The sequence below is a fragment of the Hyla sarda genome, chromosome 5, assembly GCF_029499605.1.
Source record: "Hyla sarda isolate aHylSar1 chromosome 5, aHylSar1.hap1, whole genome shotgun sequence".
NCBI classification, from domain to species: domain Eukaryota; kingdom Metazoa; phylum Chordata; class Amphibia; order Anura; family Hylidae; genus Hyla; species Hyla sarda.
Window position 1 is genome coordinate 58443219 of NC_079193.1, and position 25164 is coordinate 58468382.

The 25164-nt window shown below is 41.1% G+C and overlaps 1 protein-coding gene across 1 annotated transcript in view; it reads left to right on the top strand.

Annotated features, from left to right (window-relative positions):
- Positions 1 to 25164, top strand: part of PTPRN2 (protein tyrosine phosphatase receptor type N2) — a 1048643-nt gene that overhangs the window by 989015 nt on the left and 34464 nt on the right. Inside the window, exons 16-18 of the mRNA XM_056519562.1 lie at positions 3653 to 3726; positions 15257 to 15334; positions 24242 to 24361. Coding sequence (XP_056375537.1) covers positions 3653 to 3726; positions 15257 to 15334; positions 24242 to 24361 — 272 coding nt within the window. The remainder of the gene's footprint in view (positions 1 to 3652; positions 3727 to 15256; positions 15335 to 24241; positions 24362 to 25164) is intronic.

The following is a 25164-nucleotide window of genomic DNA, read 5'->3' on the forward strand; positions in this document are numbered from 1 at the left end:
CTGTGACACTTTACCAGCACAACTCCACCTCCTTGACTGAGAAATGAAAAGGTGATTTTATAAGTTTGAAAACCACCATTGTTTACCTGGGCTCCTCTACTGTACAGCTGTGCTGCATTAGGAATACTTATTCTGTTTATTTTACATTACATATAAATATAATCTACATTACCATTTGGGTAGTTTTGTAAATACATTGCATCATTTCTGTTGTATCTGTATTATACACCAGAACTGTATTCTTAGTTTTACTAGTTATCAAACGTAAACACAGAAAAATCCCCAAATGTTTTCAGGGTCAGAAATATTGATACACCAACTCCTTGTGGTATGATCAACTAGGGGCACTAGCCGGTTAAACTAAAATTATTCTACTCAGTGATGTAGTGGGGCCCCTGTAATGTTGTCAGACACATCCTCAGTGATGTAGTGGGGCCCCTGTAATGTTGTCAGACACATCCTAAGTGATGTAGTGGGGCCCCTGTAATGTCATCAGACACATCCTAAGTGATGTGGTTGGGCCCCTGTAATGTTGTCAGACACATCCTCAGTGATGTAGTGGGGCCCCTGTAATGTTGTCAGACACATCCTCAGTGATGTAGTGGGGCCCCTGTAATGTTGTCAGACACATCCTAAGTGATGTAGTGGGGCCCCTGTAATGTTGTCAGACACATCCTCAGTGATGTAGTGGGGCCCCTGTAATGTTGTCAGACACATCCTCAGTGATGTAGTGGGGCCCCTGTAATGTTGTCAGACACATCCTCAGTGATGTAGTGGGGCCCCTGTAATGTCGTCAGACACATCCTCAGTGATGTAGTGGGGCCCCTGTAATGTCGTCAGACACATCCTAAGTGATGTAGTGGGGCCCCTGTAATGTTGTCAGACACATCCTAAGTGATGTAGTGGGGCCCCTGTAATGTTGTCAGACACATCCTAAGTGATGTAGTGGGGCCCCTGTAATGTTGGCAGACACATCCTCAGTGATGTAGTGGGGCCCCTGTAATGTCGTCAGACACATCCTCAGTGATGTAGTGGGGCCCCTGTAATGTCGTCAGACACATCCTAAGTGATGTAGTGGGGCCCCTGTAATGTTGTCAGACACATCCTCAGTGATGTAGTGGGGCCCCTGTAATGTTGTCAGACACATCCTCAGTGATGTAGTGGGGCCCCTGTAATGTCATCAGACACATCCTCAGTGATGTAGTGGGGCCCCTGTAATGTTGTCAGACACATCCTCAGTGATGTAGTGGGGCCCCTGTAATGTTGTCAGACACATCCTCAGTGATGTAGTGGGGCCCCTGTAATGTTGTCAGACACATCCTAAGTGATGTGGTTGGGCCCCTGTAATGTCGTCAGACACATCCTAAGTGATGTGGTTGGGCCCCTGTAATGTCGTCAGACACATCCTCAGTGATGTAGTGGGGCCCCTGTAATGTCGTCAGACACATCCTAAGTGATGTAGTGGGGCCCCTGTAATGTTGTCAGACACATCCTCAGTGATGTAGTTGGGCCCCTGTAATGTCGTCAGACACATCCTCAGTGATGTAGTTGGGCCCCTGTAATGTCGTCAGACACATCCTCAGTGATGTAGTGGGGCCCCTGTAATGTCGTCAGACACATCCTCAGTGATGTAGTGGGGCCCCTGTAATGTCGTCAGACACATCCTCAGTGATGTAGTGGGGCCCCTGTAATGTCGTCAGACATCCTCAGTGATGTAGTGGGGCCCCTGTAATGTCATCAGACACATCCTCAGTGATGTAGTGGGGCCCCTGTAATGTCGTCACACACATCCTCAGTGATGTAGTGGGGCCCCTGTAATGTTGGCAGACACATCCTCAGTGATGTAGTGGGGCCCCTGTAATGTCGTCAGACATCCTCAGTGATGTAGTGGGGCCTCTGTAATGTTGTCAGACACATCCTCAGTGATGTAGTGGGGCCCCTGTAATGTTGTCAGACACATCCTCAGTGATGTAGTGGGGCCCCTGTAATGTCGTCAGACATCCTCAGTGATGTAGTGGGGCCTCTGTAATGTTGTCAGACACATCCTCAGTGATGTAGTGGGGCCCCTGTAATGTCGTCAGACACATCCTAAGTGATGTAGTGGGGCCCCTGTAATGTCGTCAGACACATCCTCAGTGATGTAGTGGGGCCCCTGTAATGTTGTCAGACACATCCTAAGTGATGTAGTGGGGCCCCTGTAATGTCGTCAGACACATCCTCAGTGATGTAGTGGGGCCTCTGTAATGTTGTCAGACACATCCTCAGTGATGTAGTGGGGCCCCTGTAATGTTGTCAGACACATCCTCAGTGATGTAGTGGGGCCCCTGTAATGTTGTCAGACACATCCTCAGTGATGTAGTGGGGCCCCTGTAATGTCGTCAGACATCCTCAGTGATGTAGTGGGGCCTCTGTAATGTTGTCAGACACATCCTCAGTGATGTAGTGGGGCCCCTGTAATGTCGTCAGACACATCCTAAGTGATGTAGTGGGGCCCCTGTAATGTCGTCAGACATCCTCAGTAATGTAGTGGGGCCTCTGTAATGTTGTCAGACACATCCTCAGTGATGTAATGAGGCCTCTGTAATGCAGACATTGTGCTAGCAGGGAATGCTGGGAGATTTCTGCTCAGAAGTCTAATAAATTGAGAATGCCGCTCCGGACTGAAGATTGGTTAAAATATAAGTTATGCAACGTATTAGCAAAATTATCCAACATTGTATGTAGTTTATTTCAAATCCATAACATGGTGATTCCATAGAATTCGGTTGAATTACCTTTATAATTTGGGCTTCCTGAAAGTCGATGTTCCCATGATTAAGATCAATATGATCAAAACATGTTAGTTGCTTAAATTGATTCTTTGCGGATTTTACTATTTTGTATAAAAGTATAAAATAATTCCTTCTTTTCTTTTCTATTCAGTTTCTTGGGCCCCATTTTAGTCAGTATTTTTACCAAAACCAGAAAATGGAACTGATTCAGAGAAAAACTACAATCGAAGCATTTGCACCTCTTTCTGGGGGAGATTTATCAAAACCTGCCCAGAGGAAGAGTTGCAAAAATGAAAGAAGAAATCTGATTGGTTGCTATGGGCAACTCCACAACTTTACTTTTGATAAATCTCCCTCTCTGTGTTTTGTACCCACTTGGTTAAAATGAAGACCAAAATTAGGCTCAAAAGGGCTATGTTTACACAGTGTCAAATTGTGTGGCATATTTTATTTTACACATATATTTACTGATTATGGACAAAGATGCTTGTGTATAATAAATTACGCAACTAAATTTGCTGTTTTATGGTCATTTTGTGGCTAATAAATGTTCAACATCACTGTGTATGAACATGACAATATTTTTTATCTTTCACATATTTTTTTTCAAAATGTTACTAAATGCCTTAGCCATTGACTTCCCTGGATTGATATGTTTTTCCAACTGCTATAATGACGACTCTTTGTTGATACCTAGAAGTAGGCCAGCATTAATGTACTGGAAATGTATCAGAGTATTTAAACATGTTTTTCGAGTGTGCCTTGTACTATTCATATGCACATGTTATTGTCCTATTTAATTTTTTTTAAGCAAAAAAGGCTCAGGATATATAAACCACATGTGATAGTACCTACTTATACTATTCTTTTTGTCTTAACAGATGACCACAACAGAATAATTCTGAAGGGAGAGAATGGCCATGATCACTCTGATTACATCAATGCCAGTCCCATAGTAAGTATTCACCTGCTTACATTTTTTTTTTTTCTTACAATGATTTTGCAGGTGTATTTTATTTGAAAAAAATGAATCCACAAAACCTCAGAAAAATTGTGTCTGCATTTTACCATTGAAGGGGTACTCCGGGGAACTAAATCCATAGCCCATTCTTTCCCTCTCACCAACCTATTTATTTTTCTAAATACCATTCATTAGCTATATAGAGCAGTTTCCCACTTTCAGCTGTCACTTACTGTACATGCAGGAAGTGAGAGATGTCATATTCAGATCCTTGTCTTCGTGTAAACCCTTCAATGAGACTAGCACCACCTTCCTGCAAGGCAAACACCACATGATTTCTGGCTTCACAGGCACACCTCCCCTCCCTATGTGAGGAGCTTGCAGCAGAGAAGCCCAGTGAAGATTCTCAGTCACAACTCAGCACATAACGCTCTTTTCCTGCTGTAGATCTTATCACTGACTGCTGCCATTCAGAGCATAGCATGATTTATTGCTGGGGGGAGGATATTCAGAAAGAAAAGACATGTGCAGTGTGTGCTGCTGACTGAAAACACAACATGCACACAGATAGTAAAAGCAATTGTCTGACAGCCATTACACAGAGCTGCACTGACTGCCTAGAGTTGTAATCTGGGCTGCAAGCAAGGAAAAAGAATATTTAGGAGACTACATAGGCCATAGTAGCTGCCAAAACCACCGATTCTGTTGGATAGTAGGTAACAGAATAAAGCATGTCACCTCTAGTGACAGGGTCTGCCAGCCAGGATCAGGGCTTTTATAGATCATTTTATAGAGTGTGTATAGGAAACCTTAGTGTGTAACTCCAATGGGAATCCTTCCTTTCCAATTTGATTTTTCAGTTCAATGTATCCTCTGAGGACAGTATGTGACATATTCTTATAAACGATAAATGTATACTGCTAAGAGGTCACAAAACACAAATGATACAGAACTTTGTCCAACCTATAGCATGGAATAGGTCCTGTCACCAAACCATCTCTCCGGATCAGAGTCACTAGATGGACCACCCACAGCTTTTATCCGATTGTGTTCTTCTCATCACTGAAAGCCATAATTCTAGCTGCAGCTGTTACTTTGAAGTCACAAAGAAGTTAATAAAGACATTCCAGTAGCTAAAGAAAATGTGATGTTGTTAAATACAAGTATATTCAGAATGCAAATAGCATTGCTATGGGTCTTTTAGGTCCTCATGTTTTATTGCCTGACCACTAGGGAAGACACGTGCCACTGTATATCATTCTGCCATGATGCATGAGATCTGTCTCTGCCAGTATTTCACAGTCCGGACTCTCTGGAGATTCTTGGGACCAGGTCAAGGGGCTTCCAGAAGGTGGGAGCAGCTAGAACTGTCAAAGCGCTGCGGAATCGGTAGGCGCTATATAAATAAATAGATAAATAAATAAATAAAAATAGGATGTTTGGCATGAGGGGGAGGTGGGCAGTTGAAATGGTTTATTTATACAGTTATAGAATTTATCTCCCTCCATATGTACCATAAGGTATCACTAGGCAATAGTGGGGATTTCTTCATAGTTTTTCATGTGATATAAAACACACCATCTAAAATCATTGGATGACACATGTTGTAATACCTGCTCACTACCCACATATAGCAGGGCTTATGCATCATGTTTTTTTTAAAGTCCCTAACAGACTTCCAATAGACTTACATAAGAAGAAAGACATGTCACTTATTTAGGCATCTGCATTTTTACATACTGTGTGCATAGAGATCCACAGCAGTTGCAATTTGTCCATGATTTTGCTGACATATGTTTACAAATTAAAGTTGTACTCTGCCCTTAGACATCTTATCCTCTACCCAGCGGCGGAACCCCCACGATCAGACATCTTATTATCCCGTATCCTTTGCATAGGGGAAAAGATGTCTAGGATATGGTACCTGATCCCGGGGGTCCCGCAGCTGGGAACCACCCACGATCTCCCTGCTGCACCCGGCATTCGTTTAGAGCGTAGGGTGCAACGCCGGAGGCTCGTGATGTCACGGCCATGCCCCCTTAATGCAAGTCTATGGGAGGGGGCGTGACGGCCTACCATAGACTTGCATTGAGGGGGTGTGATGGTGACGTCACAAGCTTCCACCCCGCATCTCCAGTCATCCGGCACAGAGCAAAATTCGCTCCATGCATCGGATGTCTGGGGTGCCGCAGCCGAGATTGCGGGGGTCCCCAGCGGGGACCCCCGCGATCAGACAACTTATCTCCTATTCTTTGGATAGGGGATAAGATGCCCTTTAAATAAGCATAAAAAAACACTGTGTAAACATAACCTTTAAGGGGTCCCCCGGGGTAAAAAAATATATATCCCCTATTCACAGCATAGGATATAAGTTTCTGATTGGGGGGCTCTGACCGATCAGCCTATGATTTGCTGAGTGGGTCGTCACTGAATCCCGTCTCCGAGGGTCGGGGCTGGAGCATGCTGAAGATGGATATTGTACGTGTAAATACTGTATACCCTTAAGCAGAATTCCTCCTTATTGTCAAATTTTAAGTAAATAAAAATTGAATGATGTGCAATGCCTGATACAAGTGGTCATCTTTAAAAAATATTGTCTTAGTGAAACAATAATGATTTGGTTAATGTTTTTTTTATTGAAGGTTTATAATGTCAGAGTGGTTTGATGTGTTTCGGGGATTTTTTTTTCTTTGCAGCTTTTTATCTCGTAAAATCATTACTTTGTGACAAGGCATTTTAATTGTAGTTTTGCCTCCGTAACTTAATGTCACATTTCAAGGTATTTGCAGGAAGCGGATATAAATGGGAAGTTGATGCTATTAGATTCATGACATTACGGTGTTATATGGCACTCCTGTAACCGTGAAGACATACTATGCAATAGATGTTCTCCGTCTACTATAATAGCCCTGTGAGGATGACATTTACTTCTGTGTTAATCAGACCACTTAATGGATTGAACTACAAGTTCTATTTCATTTGCTTCGACATAAAGAACTATTGATGAGCTTGTTATTGACCGGCCATTGATTCCCAAATTGATTTAGCTTTTCTGTATGTCTAGAAAACCACTTCAATCCCATATTTATCTCTGATTTATACCCCTGAGAGTTATTTTAAACCCAACTTAACCTTATTCATGGTGGCAGTGACTGACCCTTTATACATGAATAGGGTTTGTTCTTTACTAGAATATTTTACTGTTACTTTGAAGGGGGAACTTCGTTCATAACTAGACTTCTATTCATCTTTATTGCAAATTTAAATCTAGGCTCGTCTTACTAATGCCACACAGTGGGGTACAACCCATGTCATGACACATGACCATGGTTGGGACTATAGGGGTGCAGAGGTTACAGCCATACCCAATGCCTAATAGCAATAACGCTATCAATTCCTCTTTGTCTGCGAGCTCTGTTTTTTAGATTTTGTATCAGACCCAAGAACTTCAGATTACGTTAAATGTCCCGTCCCATAGGAGTGACACAATGGGGCGGTGGAAGGAAAATGTCTTCACTTGAATTGCATGGAGGTTATTCTAATATATGCTAGAGGTCTCTTGCAGTAGCATGGTCTCATCTCTTTAGACCATGCCTAGAGATTTTTAGATCTGGGTCTATATTATATGATTGTTGTTTTTGGTGCTTGAGCCTCCCATAGCTATATGCAAACTATAATTTAATGGCTTATTTAGTTATTTGATGCTAGTAGGTTACCAGGTTACCCGTGAATGGGTAATAACTTTTGATCAGCAATGTCAATAGGTCAGAATACATTAATTGTCTAAAAATGTAACATACATAGATAGATCTGACCTGTGTTTGGTTTGAAAGATGAATACGTAATGATAATTTACTATAGGTCTCATGGTCCTTTTAGGCGGGTTGATGGCTGCCCGATATAAGTGCCGATTTAGTAGATCGTCACTCGGTGTTTTACATGGCTGCATTATTGTGTAGGCAGATCTATGTGAACCATTTCTGGCTTGTTTGTGTGGCCCTTTACAGTCATTGTTGGGAGATGAAATGTGCAATTGATTAACAATCATTTTTTGGGCAAAGCAATCTCAGAGATCACCGATTAATGTGTTTTTGCCTGTTCATAGGCTGATCGCTGAGTATTTTACATGGGGAAATAATTGTATCATTTTGGTAATAATTGCTCTGTATAAAAGGCCCCTTAAACTGGCTTTGGTGAAAACATTTATAGAGCAGTAGACGACACCTGCTTTATGCACCACTGTACTTGGATAACTTTGCCGCTCCCATAGAAATTGCATGTGGCGACAAACTGTGCCATCTGTCCTATGCAGCTGGGAGAGCCGTGGCCCCATTCTAAGATTGTAGGGGGTCCCAGCAGTAGAACCCCTCCCGTTCAGACACTAATCCCCTATCCTATATCCTATATCCCCTATCCTATCCTATATATATGTGGATAGGGGATAGGTTTTTTTTTTTATTGTCTTAGTCATGACTAATCATACCTTTCCCTTACCTATTATAACATTGTTTACTGCTAGAAATTTGTTGCCGACCTATTTGAGCTTTGATAATTCTCATGTAGTATAATAAGCGTGGGGCTAAACTACTGCAGTGTCTCCGAATCCACATGTGGCTCCCACACCCCCTATGTGTGTCATATGTCTTCCCTGGTTTTGGCATCTTTAGATGTTAATGTGTACCACTGCCAACAATAAGGGTTCCTACAACTTAGTGCATGGATCAAAGCTTGATTTTTTTTGCAACCTACAAAAGGTTCGAGAACTCAGGTCTACCGGGAAGAACAGGAGTATTTTATGTCATGACTATGGGGGGGTCATGGTACAGAAATAAATATATCTTATATGTTACCTTGTGATTGACACTATTCATTCAGAAAAAGCTAAAATTATTGAGATATTAATGCATTGAATAATCTAACAGCCCACCAAATTGTGTTTCACTAGGTTCATAGTTTACAATTTTTATATCAGATTTACAAAACTGCAGGATATGAAATACCGTTTCTATAACCAATAAAGGTTCATAAAGGATTCCACAAACTGTGACCCTTAAATTTGCTAAATTCTGCTCGCTCATCTCCTCTTCCAAGTTAGTAGGCGATAGGAGAACTTTAATTGTGTCACATCCTACAGAACATTCATAGCTTGGCTGTAATTATATTTAGTTCTCATAAGCAGATGGCAGATTTCCTTGTTCTGAATCATTATGTTTGCCACGTTCCAGAAAGCAGTTTTCTGACAGTAGCTGATTATCGCTAAAAGGCGACGAACGGCCTGTTTCTGATGTAACAGATAGCTAAGCTCCCTGACAGCACCGCTCAAATCAGCATTGATTCTCTGCTCCTGTCTAGCAGACCATGAATGGCTGGCTCGCTACGTAACACAGCCGCTCTTCACATTTATATCATTTAAATGACAGCGGAATGCCATTTCTACAAGCTAACATATGTTCCTTATATGTGCTTTGTACTAAAAAAAAGCCCTGAATGTGGGCATGCAAAAATGTATATACACTGTGTCCTTGTTTTGCACAATATGGCCGTACATTTATGAAATGATGAGAATAATACACTGACATCCATTTCTTCTAAAATTATTCATTTATGTTGCAAACCCTAACTTGACATTTATAATAGCATGTGATAAATGTCAAGTTAGCGTTTGCTTCATTTGTATACAGAAAGAAAGAGATGTGCTGTTCATTTCCAGATGGGTCCACCCTTAACCTTTCTTGATAATGTTACACAATTTATCATGATATCAATTCAATCATTTCAAACAATTTGCAACGATCCTCAATTTCCAATAAAAAATACTTTAGAAATGTAGTACAAATACTTTAAACATATACTATGGCTATAGGTGAAGGACTGGTATCTGCAGCTCAGCTTCCAGTCCGTGTAATGGGAGATGAGCTGCTGTAATGTAGCCCAACCACAACACATATGGATGGACTAAGGCTTCTGATCTGTACATTGTGTACACCAGACACTGGCACTGTCCAAATAGAAAATTGGTAGGGGTGTCTGTCTCCGCCCCTCCCCCCCCTCTGATCAGCTATTGGAGGTCTACCCATGGCCCATCAATCAATTTCCCCCTCTCAGGAAGGACACCTCTGTATATTTGTAATGTAAAGTGCGTATTTTCCACCAGCCATCTAATGGCCATTTAGGAAACAAAAAGATAGGCTAATACCTATATAATAGTATTGAGGTAGCCCCTTATCTGCTAAATTACAGTTTGGTGCTTTTTTCCAAAAGGAGACACATATGGCTGAAGAGAGATTCACTGTCAATTTCTTCAATAGGAATATGAATATGAAATTTAGAACAAAAATGGCGGCCCTACTATCACTACTTTATTCCACATTTCCTTCAGAGGCATGCACATAAATAGGTGTAGTTTAGGTGTAAGGTTAGATTCAGTTCAAAGAGTTCTCCTGTCTATTAAAGTGCTTGTTGTCACGATTCGGCTTCCAGGTAGTGGATCCTCTGTGTCAGCGAGGGATTGGCGTGGACCGTGCTAGTGGACCGGTTCTAAGAGGCTACTGGTTTTCACCAGAGCCCGCCGCAAAGCGGGATGGTCTTGCTGCGGCAGTAGCAACCAGGTCGTATCCACTAGCAACGGCTCAACCTCACTGACTGCTGAGAAGGCGTGGGACAGAAGGACTAGGCAGAGGCAAGGTCAGACGTAGCAGAAGGTCGGGGGCAGGCGGCAAGGTTCGTAGTCAGGATGGATAGCAGAAGTTCAGGTACACAGGCTTTGGACACACTAAACGCTTTCACTGGCACAAGGCAACAAGATCCGGCAAGGGAGTGCATGGGAGGAGATCAGATATAGCCAGGGAGCAGGTGGAAGCCAATTAAGCTAATTGGGCCAGGCACCAATCATTGGTGCACTGGCCCTTTAAGTCTCAGAGAGCTGGCGCGCGCGCGCCCTAGAGAGCGGAGCCGCGCGCGCCAGCACATGACAGCAGGGGACCGGGACGGGTAAGTGACCTGGGATGCGATTCGCGAGCGGGCGCGTCCCGCTGTGCGAATCGCATCCCCGACGGCCATGACAGTGCAGCGCTCCCGGTCAGCGGGACTGACCGGGGAGCTGCAGGGAGAAAGACGCCGTGAGCGCTCCGGGGAGGAGCGGGGACCCGGAGCGCTAGGCGTAACACTTGTGTTATACAAGAGTAAAAGAGTGAGGCTCTGTGCAACGCTCTGTGAGATGTAAAATGCCCCCAAAGATATTCGTTTTACATCTCAAAAAATGTAAAAATAACTGTAAATTTTTTTTTACCATTGAATGGCATTGATTTTAATAGTAAAAAGTCTGTCATTTCACATTCGATTCAATTTTACCTCTGCTATAGGCATACATTTGAGTGCCATTGACATTTTTTGGCCTGTCTCAAAAAAAGTGCTATATTTTGGAAATTTGTTCTCATGTTTTTCAGAAAACAATTGGTCAAAAAATGGCTGATATACAAATTACATAATAGAATTTGTTGTAGAAAAACTTTGGACCAGAAAAAAGTCTTAAAACGATGCAAATTTTTTTTTTCTAAATGGCAAGAAAAAGTCATTTGAAACTTTTTGCCTAAAAAAACTGACTTCTCTGTGGGTCTAAATTGTGAAGGTACAAAAGAGAACACGGTGCGCGCCCCTGGATGGAACCTGATGGATGAGATAGTAAAGAGCCCAATAAAAACACACTCACCTGTGCGAGTTGTGCGAATGGAGGCACAACACAATGCGCTTGATCAGGAATCCTGTGATAGCGGCCACTGCGGCTCCCAGTGTCCAGGAGCAAATATAGGTAAAAAGAAGATCCAAGAAAGCCGTTCCAGCTTTGAAACGCGTTGCGTGGATCCTTTGTGTGCAATAAATGTACCTATATATACTTCTTGTGGCAGCGCGATTCATCTCCCTTTCTTGGATCTTCTTTTTACCTAAATTGTGAAGGTGGCCATATCATGAATGAATGCATTATTACACAAGTGCTATGTCCCCTTCATTCTCACCATCAGGGGGGCCCAGAAGTCGGATCTTTAAGTGATAGCATAAAGATGTGAATACCCCTTTAAGGCTGAATATGTGCAGGATACTGTACGGGTAAATACACCCTAAGGGTACGTTAACATGTACAGGATCCGCTACATATTTATGCTACATATTTTGTGCAGCTGAGTTTTCTATTCATTAACTTCAATAGGTAGTAAAAAAAAATGCTCAAAAAAATGCAGCAGATCCCGTACATGTTAACGTACCCTTAGGGTGTATTTACCCGTACAGTATCCTGCACATATTCAGCCTTAAAGGGGTACTGTGGGGGAAAACTATTTTCCCACATCAACTGGCTCCAGAAAGTTAAACAGATATGTAAACTACTTCTATTAAAAAATCTTAATCCTTCCTGTACTTATTAGCTGCTGAATACTACAGCGGAAATTATTTTCTTTTTGGAACACAGAGCTCTCTGCTGACATCACGAGCACAGTGCTCTCTGCTGACATCTCTGTCCATTTTAGGAACTGACCAGAACAGCAAATATTTGCTATGGGGATTTCCTTTTACTTCTTACAGTTCCTAAAATGGACAGAGATGTCAGCAGAGAGCACTGTGCTCATGATGTCAGCAGAGAGCTCTGTGTTTCAAACGGAAAATAATTTCCACTGTAGTATTCAGCATCTAATAAGTACAGGAAGGATTAAGATTTTTTTAATAGAAGTAATTTACAAATCTGTTTAACTTTCTGGCACCAGTTGATTTAAAAAAATAAAATAAAATAGTTTTTCACCGGAGTACCCCTTTAATAGCTTCTAGCAGCTTTTCCTGACTTGTATATGTCAGGATTTGCTTTTTCTGTTTTTGTTATATTTTCTTATTTTTAAATCAACTGGTGCCAGAAAGTTAAACAGATTTGTAAATTATTTCTATTAAAAAATCTTAATCCTTCCTGTACTTATTAGCGTCTGTATACTACAGAGGAAATTCTTTTCTTTTTGGATTTATTTTCTGTCACGACCACAGTGCTCTCTGCTGACACCTCTGTCCATGTCAGGAACTGTCCAGTGCAGGAAAAAATCCCCATAGCAAACATATGCTGCTCTGGACGGTTCCTAAAAATGGACAGCAGAGAGCACTGTGCTCATAATGTCAGCAGAGAGCTCTGTGCTTCAAACGGAAAAAATTTCCACTGTAGTATTCAGCAGCTAATCAGTACAGGAAGAATTAAGATTTTTTAATAGAAGTAATTTACAAATCTGTTTAACTTTCTGGCACCAGTTGATGTAAAATAAAAAAAAGTTTTTCACCGGAGTACCCCCTTAATCCTTCCAGTACTTATCAGCTGCTGTATACTACAGAGGAAGTTGAGTTGTTCTTTTCTCTCTGACCACAGTGCTCTCTGCTGACACCTCTGTCCATGTCAGGAACTGTCCAGAGTAGGAGCAAATCCATATAGCAAACCTCTCCTGCTTAAGCCATGTTTGGCAGAATATTTGCCTGGAAAACACATACGCAATGCTGTATATAACAGTTACTACACCCAGACCTCCCACAGGTCTATTGACCGATCATTATAGGACCTATGGTAATATAAATTAAATTCAGAATTACTGTAAGGTGTCAGTCTTTTAGCCATAAGAAAGACACTAAAATGCAGCCATGTTACTGCTGTCTAATACAAGCCTAAGAATGCGTCCATACTCTGCACTACTACCACACCTCCCCAGCCATGTTACTACCTGTGGGTTTTTTGGCACTTTGCCGGGAGTGGCCGCCACTTTTTCTAAAAAGAAGCAGTTCTATATAATCTTCTCACAACTGCTTTTAAGGGAAACCACAACACACTATCAGGTTCACTCTGAGACCAGAGGACAGAGGTGAAATAGTGTTTTTTATTTCTTTTTGCTTTTTTTTTTTTTAAGTCGAAATACTAGTGACAATTTAAAGCACAGTATGAAATATATAGACTATACTTATTCCTGGAAAAAGAGCCATCATTCTTGTGCTTTTCCATAACATTATTCTGTTTCTACATAAATTGCAGCTCATGGTAAAGTATATAGCGGTATATCATTTCAATTACAGAATAAATCAAGAATGTTTTCCAAGCAACGAAAATGTATTATCTGATAGCTTTACCCATTGAATTCTCCAGGAAACCTGAATGTGCTGTTGAGGTAATTCAGCCCGGCAAATTTGTTTCTCTATATCAGTATATATGAACTGAAGGGGTTTTCTAGGGCTGAGAGGTTTATTAGCAATAAATATTAAAATTTACAAGAAAGAAGAAAGTCATCATTTATTCTAAGTCCAGGCTTCTCGACCATGAAATCCTCTACTGTGTACTGTGACTTTAATTATCTGAATTTCCATTCGTCCTTAATATTGTGTCCTAAAATGACTAGAGATGGGAGGATAGTCAGCGGAGGACAAAAGAGTAGAGAGAAATTGGGAATTCTACACAGAATTTTACTACAGAAAAAAAGTATTGCGAAAAAAAAAAGCCCCATTGACTTACAGGCTTTTCCAAGTAGATTCCTCTGAAAAAAATGAACCTGCTTATTCGTTTGGTGCAATCCGAATCTGTATCGGAAATCTACTAGTAGTGGGCACTGAGTTACAGAATCCCATTGAGATCAGTCGGATTCTGCTGTAAACGGATTCCGCTTGGAAATAAAGGGCTAAGGCTGCATTTGGAGCATACGGCAGTCGGATCCGGCAGGAATCCGGCCATATCCCTGCTGGACTTGTGCTGTACCCCATTCATTTCATTAAGCTGGAAGGAGTAAGGTAAAAAGTCTGGTGGGGTGACTTTTGGATTGTATCTGTTTTTGTTGCTGCACTAAAACCACAACAGACCACGATTTACAGCCTGGCAACAAAAACTGACCCAACTGGAGTCACTAGCTAACTCTGACTGGCTCATTGAAATTAATGGGGTACTGCGCGGGTGCCATATGCCCTAAACGTGATGTGAAAGCAGCCTTATTTAGCTATTAAAAAACATATCCCCTGTCCTCAGGACCTCTGGGGCCTCCTGCAATATCCCCAATGGGGCCAATGGGGGGACTGAGCGTTCCAGTCCCCATCTTCTCAGATGTACTCATCTTGGCAACCACAGCCTGCTCAGCTAATGATTGGCTGCAGCAATGATTGGCTGAGTGCTTTTCAGAAGGTGGGGGCTCGAGAGTGGACTTTGCGGGGGGTCCCCCCTCCACAATCAGCAATGTATCCCCTTATACTGTGGATAGCCATACAATTTTAAAAGCCCTTAGTATTTTGGTCAGTATTTTAGGGCCGAAATCAGGAGTAGAACCAGTGCCGAGAAAAGCAGTAAAAGCAGTATGCCCGGACAGTTTTTCAAGATCTGGAGGGCCGCAGTTTCAATACAACTTCCCTAGTTCATAGACAGTAGTCTTTATTTATTAAGTTTCTCTTTATCTACCCTATTACTGTATATATTGTTTATTTATTCTTCATATTATTTTCCTCCATAATAACGGAGATATCAATTTTTTTTTTTCAGATGGACCACGACCCAAGAAACCCGGCTTATATTGCAACCCAAGGACCGCTCACCTCAACTGTGGCTGATTTCTGGCAGGTACAAGGCTTATTTACTTCATGTCTAATTCTTATTTTTCACATTGTATAAGTGAAAAACATAAGCGTCGCTATAGCATGTGGAAATAAGTCCCTATCATACATTACAATTAGAGGCATACTCTCACTTTGATAATGCTATTTAATGTATCGTAATTCTGCTATAGTGTAAGAAGAGCTGAGTACATCAATGTAGATGTATGTATATAAATTTGTTGAATAAGATTCAGTATAAGTTGTATTTTATTGATTGAAAACCCTGCTTATTTTCGACTTAGGAGTCCAGTGGGCAGTGCTAATTAGTGTTTGCAGCCATCTCTATGCACACTCATTTAGAGAAGACTGTCAGTCACTGATTAGGACCGCCCACTGGACTCTTAAGCCCAAAATGAGCAGCGATTTCTATCTATAAATTATAAGTTGTAGGGATGTTTTTTTCAGAAAATGATATATTGATCTGCCCAGCTTCTATTTTCTTATAACATGTTATCGATATATTAAACAGCATTTTTTATGGGGGCAGGTAAAAGGAATGGATCAGTTTACAAAATGCTATGGAAATCACTAATCCCAGGAGCTCATGCACACTACTGTATTATGGCAGCATTCATCCTCCAACAGCCATAAACCTCCTTTGTAATCCTTCTGTACCCCTATGTGTCTTAAATTTTAAGACAGGGTATACAGAGTTTTTTCAAAATTTCAAGATTCTGACACTAAAATTTGCAATAATCAAGAGTAAATAACTCAGTAATGTGGCACCATATGGAGCACCATATTACAGCACTCCATAGTACAGAGCTGTCCCTCTGTGCCTCTGTACTACAGTGTGTTGTGCAATTACAAACAGAGAGCGGGGAGGAAGAATCCATTCTACAAGCTGAACGTCCCCAAACCCCTATTAACATTTTATTCCTAGTTTATATCTGGTAGCAGGTCATCTTTTTGTAGAATATTGAGCGTATACTGTAGAAGAGATAAAATACATTGTGAAATATTGTGTTCTTTAAGACTGTGGATCCCATTGAATGCATTTTTTATTTCTACCTTGTACTTTTTGTGGTACAAAATTTTTTTTTCTTCATCGGTGTTTACTAAAAATGTACTCACTTTCTCTTCTACTTCCTCTTGTTGTGTCCCAATCAGAGCAAAGTTGGCCAGAGAAGCTGCTTTGATTAGGTCTTATCTCTCCTCTCTCAAAGGTCAACTTTCTTTTGGTTGTAAATTAGCCTAAAAGTTCCTTTAGGAGAGAAGACAAGGGCTGATAACAGTCCCGTCAGAGTATTGCTTCTCTGACAGACATAGGAAGAGAACATAGAACAGAAAACGAATACAATTTCAAATAAAGACTTATGGAAAAATGCATTCAGAAGTGTCCAGAGCCTTGAAGATTTATACAGTATTTTAACATATACCCTTCATATATTTTCTAATTATTCTGTAATTACGTTGGAATAAATAATGTAGATTGCAAATAATTTACAGACATGTAGGCACTGCTTTATATAGGGTTTTGAAATAGTATTTTGTCATTCTGCTAACATGTTTGCTTTTGTATACATACAAGGGAGGGTAATGCCTCCAGACACAGGACTCCACGGGGGTCGCTTAAGGAGAAGACAAAACAATTGTCTAAAAAACTCCAACCAGGCCAATGCATTTTCCCCACAGGGGATCAGTGAGCCTCTACATGCATTAGACTGTCATCAGATTCATGGCATATGGCTGTGTCCACAACCTGCTGGCAGGGCATGATGGGAGTTGTAATTTTGCAACAGCTTGAGAGGTTGGGGAAAATGGCATGTGGAACCATATCTTTCAAATATATTACCTAAAAAAACATAACTAAATTCATACTAACATTATTGCAGATTTTTTTTTTTTTTACCAATATGGAAAGCGGATATTATCCATATGTAGAGAGATATGTTTTTTGGGAACCTGCCTGAAGCCAGATTTGGGGTGGCCCCTGATGGGCATTTATTGATAGATTTTTCCTTCATTGTTTGGTTATAAGAAGAGATCTGTCAGTCAAAGGTGAAGCCACCAGGGACTGCCCCGATGACTCATGCAGCATGAAGTATGATTCAGGCAGCATGAAAGTAATGACAGGTTCCCTTTTAAGTCTTTTAGCTGGAATTACTCTAACTCTTTTTGCTGCTTTTAAAACATAAAAAAAAAGATAATTCCCACAACATCAGGAAGTGAATAATATATGATAAGCCGGATATGTGGATGTTTGCAGCTGTCGTATTACTTCAGATATTTGTGAGTTAATACAGGATATTGAGGCTGATTTTGCAGTTATTTTGTTTGTCTTTATTTTGGTAGACACCCAAGGAACTATAGATTTTTTCAACATCTTATAAATTATACACAGGGAACAACAACACATACTTGCCAATGGCGTAAAATAATATCCAGGTAGTTTGATTTAGTACTACATGGGACTGCTGCTTTGTGGCCATAGCCTATTCTGGAATATATTGACTTTGACATTCCATCTAAGTAAAAGTTAAAGAAATCCTGCTAAATAAAACATAAATAGTATAAAATAAACATCTTATTTTTATATATTTGATTCCTTGAGATTATTTGTTTCTTAGGCCCCTGTTCGCATATAGGTAGTAAAACACTGGACAAAAACTGGTGTTAAAATAATATTTTTTATCACACAGTGATCCCTCAAGTTATAATGGCCTCAGGTTACAATATTTCCAACATACAATGGTCTTTTCTGGACCATTCTAACTTGAAACCAGACTCAACATACAATGTACAGACAGTCCAGATCTGTGAAACTTCATTGGCTGGAAGAACTGACCAATCAGAATGTGCATTCACTGGTAAAACACCTGTATTACTGAAGTGTATGCACTGACTGGTGTCTGGTAGCGCCTCCCTACACTACAGGGAGGTACTACATGTTCTGTACTACTCTTTACCTGTGCCAGGGTTAACTGCTCCTTTGGACACCAGGTGGGTATGGCTTTATTGTACTTTTTTTTTTAGGACACTGTGCAGTGTACAGGACCCTGAAGAAGCTCCTGTCCTCTATATAGAAAGTGATTTACAGCTCCCAGCAGATCTTTCTTACTTTTATATGTAAGGACTGTATCTGTATTAGTTTTGCTTTATCTATATTAGTTTTCTACTTATTTTACTTTAATCCTCATTTTTCCCTATTTGGATGAAATTTTGGTTGCTTCAGAACCAATTACCAGGTTTCCATAGAGTTCTGCTCTCAACATACAATGGTCATCCTGGAACCAATTCATATTGTAAATTGAGGGACCACAGTACAGTTTCTGTAACACAAATCTGTAATACAGCTGTGTGCATGAGCTCCAAATACAGCAGAGTTGGTGATCCGGATTCATGTACCCATTGATTGATGTGAGCTTTTATCATTTTGGTAAAATGTTCCCTTTAAAATATAGGTAATACTATACTACTTGATGTATAAAGTGGTTTGTATTCATGAACCTAATTTGAGTAATACCGTGTTTCTCCGGAAATAGGACCGGGTCTTATATTACTTTTAGCCACAAAAAACATACTAGGGCCTATTTTCAGGGTAGGGCTTACTTATTTACAGTACGGTATGCACATTAAACAACATGTCGGTTCCACGGTATTTACACCCCCATTATTATCATGTGATGGGCGCAGCTCTGAAGCCCAATGTCCCCCTACCCCCCCCCCCCCCCCCGCCGGTTTATCAGCCCAGCACCCCACATCGGGGTAATAATCGCTTGTCACCCGCAAGCGCAGCTTCTCTCCCCCCCCAAATAATGATCAGCCGCTGTGCTGTATCTATTCCTGTGCCCGGGCTGCAAATAGGGTATTACAAAACAAACTTTAACTTACCGTACCTTTGTCCTCCGTTCCCCCGTTGCTAAGGCCCCGGCCTCATGGTCCCTTCGCTGCTTCCTGGTGTTGGGACGTCACAGATCCTTCAGCCGATCACCGGCCGCAGCGATGTCCCGCCTCGGCCAATGATAGGCTGAGCCGACTGTCATGTAAGGAGCCGGCCGGCTTCTTACATGACAGTGGGCTCAGCCTATCATCGGCCGAGGCGGGACATCGCTGCGACCGGTGATAGGCTGAAGGCTCTGTGACGTCACAACTACAGGAAGCAGCAAGAACAGCGGAGGACAGTGAGGCCGGTTCCTTAGCAACGGGGGAACGGAGGACGAAGGTAAGTTTCTTTGTTTTTTAATATTTGCAGCCCGGGCACTGTCTAGGTAAGTGGTCTTCAACCTGCAGACCTGCAGCTGTTGCAAAACTACAACTCCCAGCATGCCCGGACAGCCGTTGGCTGTCCGGGCATGCTGGGAGTTGTAGTTTTGCAACATCTGGAGGTCCCCAGGTTGAAGGCCACTGGCCTAGGTCTTATTTTCGGGGTAATTGCAGCCCACCCCGATAATACAGCTAGGGCCTATTTTCGGGGTAGGGTGTATTTTCGGGGAAACACGGTACCAGAGACATAAAACATGAAGCTATGGATGCATACATTTGCATGTCAATAAATATATACAGTGGGATTTCCTTTCAATCCTAAACTACACAAGGCAGCATTATGATCGCTGAGATTGCTCATTTTATCATGTGCCCATTAGATTTCTCCACCTGTGATTCAGTCAGAATTTACCATAGTGACACTTTGCATTGAAATGACTGGTTACAAGCCGAATAGTTGTCACATAGCAAAATAAAGTATGGATCAAATCCAGATCCTAGTAGTATAACAGATAAGGGTTTTTCATCAATATAAGAAAAAACATATAATGGTACTATGTAAGGCCACGTTCACACATACCTAGCATGTCACACTGCCAATTTTATGCTGCACACCTGTAAATTCCTGCAGTTTTACTTTGCAGTTTCATAACTTATCACCTGTAGTTGCGTGCCTCCAGCTGTTGCATAACTAAATCTCCCAGCATGCCCTTCGATGATCAGTACATGCTGGGAGTTGTAGTTTTGCAATAGTTGGAGGCACACTGGTTGGAAAATACTGAGTTGGGTAACAGAACCTAACTTAAGGTTTTCCAACCAGTGTGCCTCCAGCTTTTGCAAAAGTACAACTCCCAGCATGTACTGATCGCAGAAGGGCATGCTGGGAGATGTAGTTATGCAACAGCTGGAGACACGCAACTACAATTCCCAGCATGCCGAGATAGCCGTTCGCTGCTCGTGCATGCTGGGAATTGTAGTTATGTGAGATTTGGAGAGGTACAGTTTAGAGACCACCGCACAGTGATCTCCAACCTGTGGCCCTCCAGATGTTGCAAAACTACAAATCCCAGCAGGCCCAGACAGAAAACTGCTGTAGTTGGAGTTGTAGTTTTGCAACAGCTGGAGGTTTGCGCCCCCCTTCCCCCCCATGTGAATGTACAGGGTACATTCACATGGGCGGGGGTTTACAGTGAGTTTCCTGTTTCACGTTTGAGCTGCATATTTTCCGCCACAGCTCAGACTCCTAGCGGAAAACTCACCGTAAACCCCCGCCCGTGTGAATGTACCCTAAAAACACTACACTACACCAAATAAAAGGTAAAACACTCCACATACTCGGGAGTAATTGTGTTACAGATTTGGGGGGGCTTTTTCTCCTTTTACCCCATATGAAAATGGAAAGTTGGAGTCTACACCCAAAAATTTTTTTTTACACTAATATGCTGGTGTTGCCCCATACTTTTCATTTTCACAAGATGTAAAAGGAAAAAAAGACCCCCAAAATTTGTAATGCAATTTCTCCTGAGTGCGGAAATACCCCATATATGGGCTTAACTATATGGTCTCCTCATGCTGTCACCACCTCCAAGCTGTGTCATTCAGCCACTATGTGGTCTCCTCATACTGATGCCCCTTCAGTCTCTGTCATTGTGCCGCTCTGCGACAGTGATTCTAATAGCAACATGTCATACTGAATATCAGTATTATTTCACTACCCCAGCACACACCCTATGCGTGGCTCTCTGTAGGCCAGAAATAGCCGTTTTAATACAGATTTGCTGAAAATAAATTCGAACCGAACCAATTTTTTTCAGAAAATTCGTTGAATCGGCCTAATCGAATTTTTTTTTTAATTCGCTCATCTCTAGCTCTGACAAAAGTGTTAAAAAATGAATACCCACATATGACCCCATTTTGGAAACTACACCTCTCACGGAACGTAACAAGGGGTATAGTGAACCTTGTGTGTACAAAGCCCCTATGGTGCCAGAACAATGGATCCCTCCCACATGTGACCCTATTTTGGAGACTACACCCCCCACGCAATGTAATAAGGGGTGCAGTGAGCATTTACACCCCACAGGTATTTGACAGATTTTTCATTTGCACAGCCCACTGTTCCTAAGATCTGTCAAACGCCATTGGGGTGTAAATGCTCACTGCACACCTTATTAAATTAGGTGAGGGGTGTAGTTTCCAAAATGGGGTCACATTTGGGGGTTCATTGTTCTGGCACCACAAGGGGCTTTGTAAACGCATATGGCCCCCAACTTCCATTCCAAACAAATGCTCTCTCCAAAAGCCCAATGGTGCTCCTTCTCTTCTGAGCATTGTAGTTTGCCCGCAGATCACTTTACATCCACATATGGGGTATTTCCATACTCAGAAGCAATGGCGTTACAAATTTTGGGAGGCTTTTTCTCCTATCACCCCTTGTGAAAATGAAAAATTTGGGGTAACACCAGCATTTTTGTGAAAAAAATCAAATTTTTCATTTTCACGTCCAACTTTAGCGAAAAAATTTGTCAAACACCTGTGAGGTGTTAAGACTCACTGTACCCCTTGTTACATTCCTTTAGGGGTGTAGTTTCCCAAATAGTGTGCCATGTGTTTTTTTGTCGCTGTTCTGACACCATAGGGGCTTCCTAAATGCAACATATTCAAAATATCTTCAAAATCCCATTGTTGCTCCTTCCCTTCTGAGCCCTCTAGGGCACCCACTTTAGATCCACATATGAGGTAGTTCTTTACTCTCGAGAAATTGGGTTATACATTTTGGGGGGATTTCTCTCCTTTTACCCCTTTTAAAAATTCCAAAAATTGCTCTACAAGAACAAGCGAGTGTAAAATACTTTGCTGCTATTCCTGTGAAACACCTAAAGGGTTAACAAACTTTCTGACTGTCATTTTGAACACTTTAAGGAGTGCAGTTTTTCTAATGGGGTCATTTATTTGGGTATTTCTAACATGAAAGCCCCTCAAATCCACTTCAAACAGAACTGGTCCCTGAAAAATATCAATTTTGAAATTTTGGGGAAAAATTTAGAAAATTGCTGCAATACTTTGCGTAACAAAGTCAAAACATGTGAGCTTTATGATGCCAACATAAAGTAGACTTATTGTATATGTGAATCAATATATAATTTATTTGGGGTGTCAATTTTCCTTACAAGCAGAGAGTTTCAAAGTAAAAAAAATGCTAAATTTTCAAATGTTCAACATTTTTGGGAATTTTTCACCAAGAAATTATGCAAGTATCGCGGAAAATTTACCACTAAAATAAACTAGAATATGTCTTGAAAATCAGAGTGAAAAGTAAAAGCATCTCAGAGTTATTAATGCATAAAATAATAGTGGTCAGAATTGCAAAAATGGTCCATAAGGGGAAATTGGGTTGAGTCCCTAAGGGGTTAAAGGGGTCCTCCAGCTCTAAAACATTTTATCCCCTATCCAGCGCATAGGGGATAAGGTGTCTGATCGCGGGGGTCCTGCTGCTGGGGACCCCCGCAATCTCTCATGCAGCACCCCCGATCATCAGCCTCACGGACCGAAGATCGCTCCGAGTCTGAAGACTCACGATCACGGGGCCAGAGTATCGAGACATCATGGTTCCGCCCTCTTGTCATGTCAAGCCATGGCGTCACGATACTCCGGCCCCATGATCGCGAGTCATCAGACACAGAGCGATTCTCTCTTCGTGAGGCTGATGATAGGTGGGTGCTACATGAGAGATTGCAGGTAACCAGTGGCGGGCTCCCCGCGATTAGACATCTTATCCCTTATCCTTTGGCCGGAGTACCCCTTTAAGGGTACATCTATACTACAGAATTTCCGATAAGAGAAACTCTTGTCTTCAATGGGATTCTGCTGCACTATTCTGCACTATATATATATTGGAAACCATCACCAAGCAGGTTATTTTCTGCTCCCGGATGACGTTCATTTTATTCCTATTATAGCCAACTGACAATTAAGCTGCATTCAGCTAAACACATTAAGAATCCTAGATCTGTCAACAGCAACTCGGGATTATATCTTGGGAGTGTAAGAGTGGGAGTTATTATTTCAGGAAATACTATATTTTGGGTTGTTCCCATCACAGCTGCATCTGTATCTATGCCATGGGATATCTGTAAATAGGAATGAAATTCAGTTATAGCAGAGCCGAGTTTGTCATTTTGCATACCTCATTGTCACAACTGCTAACTCCACTACATTAGCGCAAGAGGCATTTTACAAAGAGTTCTGCGAAAAATCTGTCCCTGCTACTTCTGTAGCTTCAAAGAGCCATTAAAGACTTTGGTTATGAAAGAGCCAAATAATAAGGTTGTTGTAATGGCGGTTCTGATCTGTTCCTTGGTCCTTTCTTTTAATAATAACCAAGCCCCCATATCAAAGGCCGGGATTCTGTGGCATTTGCCTTCTGCTCACGCTGGCAATTTCCACAAAAGAGAAAATATTTAAATGGCATATTTTCTAAACTCCGCGCTGCGCTTGGGGGATTTGGAAGCAGCTGCAGAGAAAAAAGTGTCTAATGAAAACGAAATGTGAATTTGCACTGAATGGAATGAGTAGCGATTGTGCGCCTGAGCGCTGTAATTACACGTGTCACGCAGTCATTAAGCGCTTGCAGTGTGGCCACGGTGTGAATCTCTTTTGTCTGCAGATGGTGTGGGAGAACGGCTGCGTTGTCATCGTGATGTTGACATCACTGGCAGAGAATGGAGTCAAACAGTGTTACCACTACTGGCCCGACGAAGGCTCCAACCTCTACAACATCTACGAGGTAATGGACTCTCTATAACACCATACAACATGGATCTAAAATAAAACGAAAAAATTATAAAAATGATAAATTATAAGTATTTTGTTTTTGGTTTCAAACCTAAATTAATATGTCCCCTCTTCTATTGTTGGCAGGTTTGAGGGAAGAGGGGAATGTTTTCAAAATAAAAAGGTTTTAAAAATATATGGAATTGTAGTTAAGAAGAAAATAATAGATATAAAGTAGACAAGAGATATGTAGAAAGATAAATCAAGAATATCTATGACATATTTAGGTATAGAAAGCAACTTAATAGGCAGGTAGACTAATATAGATGAATGAGAGAAATAGGTAGATGATGGATAGATAGATAAATATGTGATAGATAGATAGATAGATATGAGATAGATAGATAGATAGATAGATAGATAGATAGATATGAGATAGATAAATATGAGATAGATAGATATGAGATAGATAGATAGATAGATAGATAGATATGAGATAGATAGATATATAGATATGAGATAGATAGATAGATAGATAGATATGAGATAGATAAATATGAGATAGATAGATATATAGATAGATAGATATGAGATAGATAGATATGAGATAGATAGATAGATAGATAGATAGATAGATATGAGATAGATAGATATATAGATATGAGATAGATAGATAGATAGATATAAGATAGTTAGATAGATATGAGATAGATAGATATGAGATAGATGAAAAGATAGATAGATAGATAGATAGACATGAGATAGATAGATAGATAAAGTAGATAGATATTAGATAGATAGATAGATATTAGATAG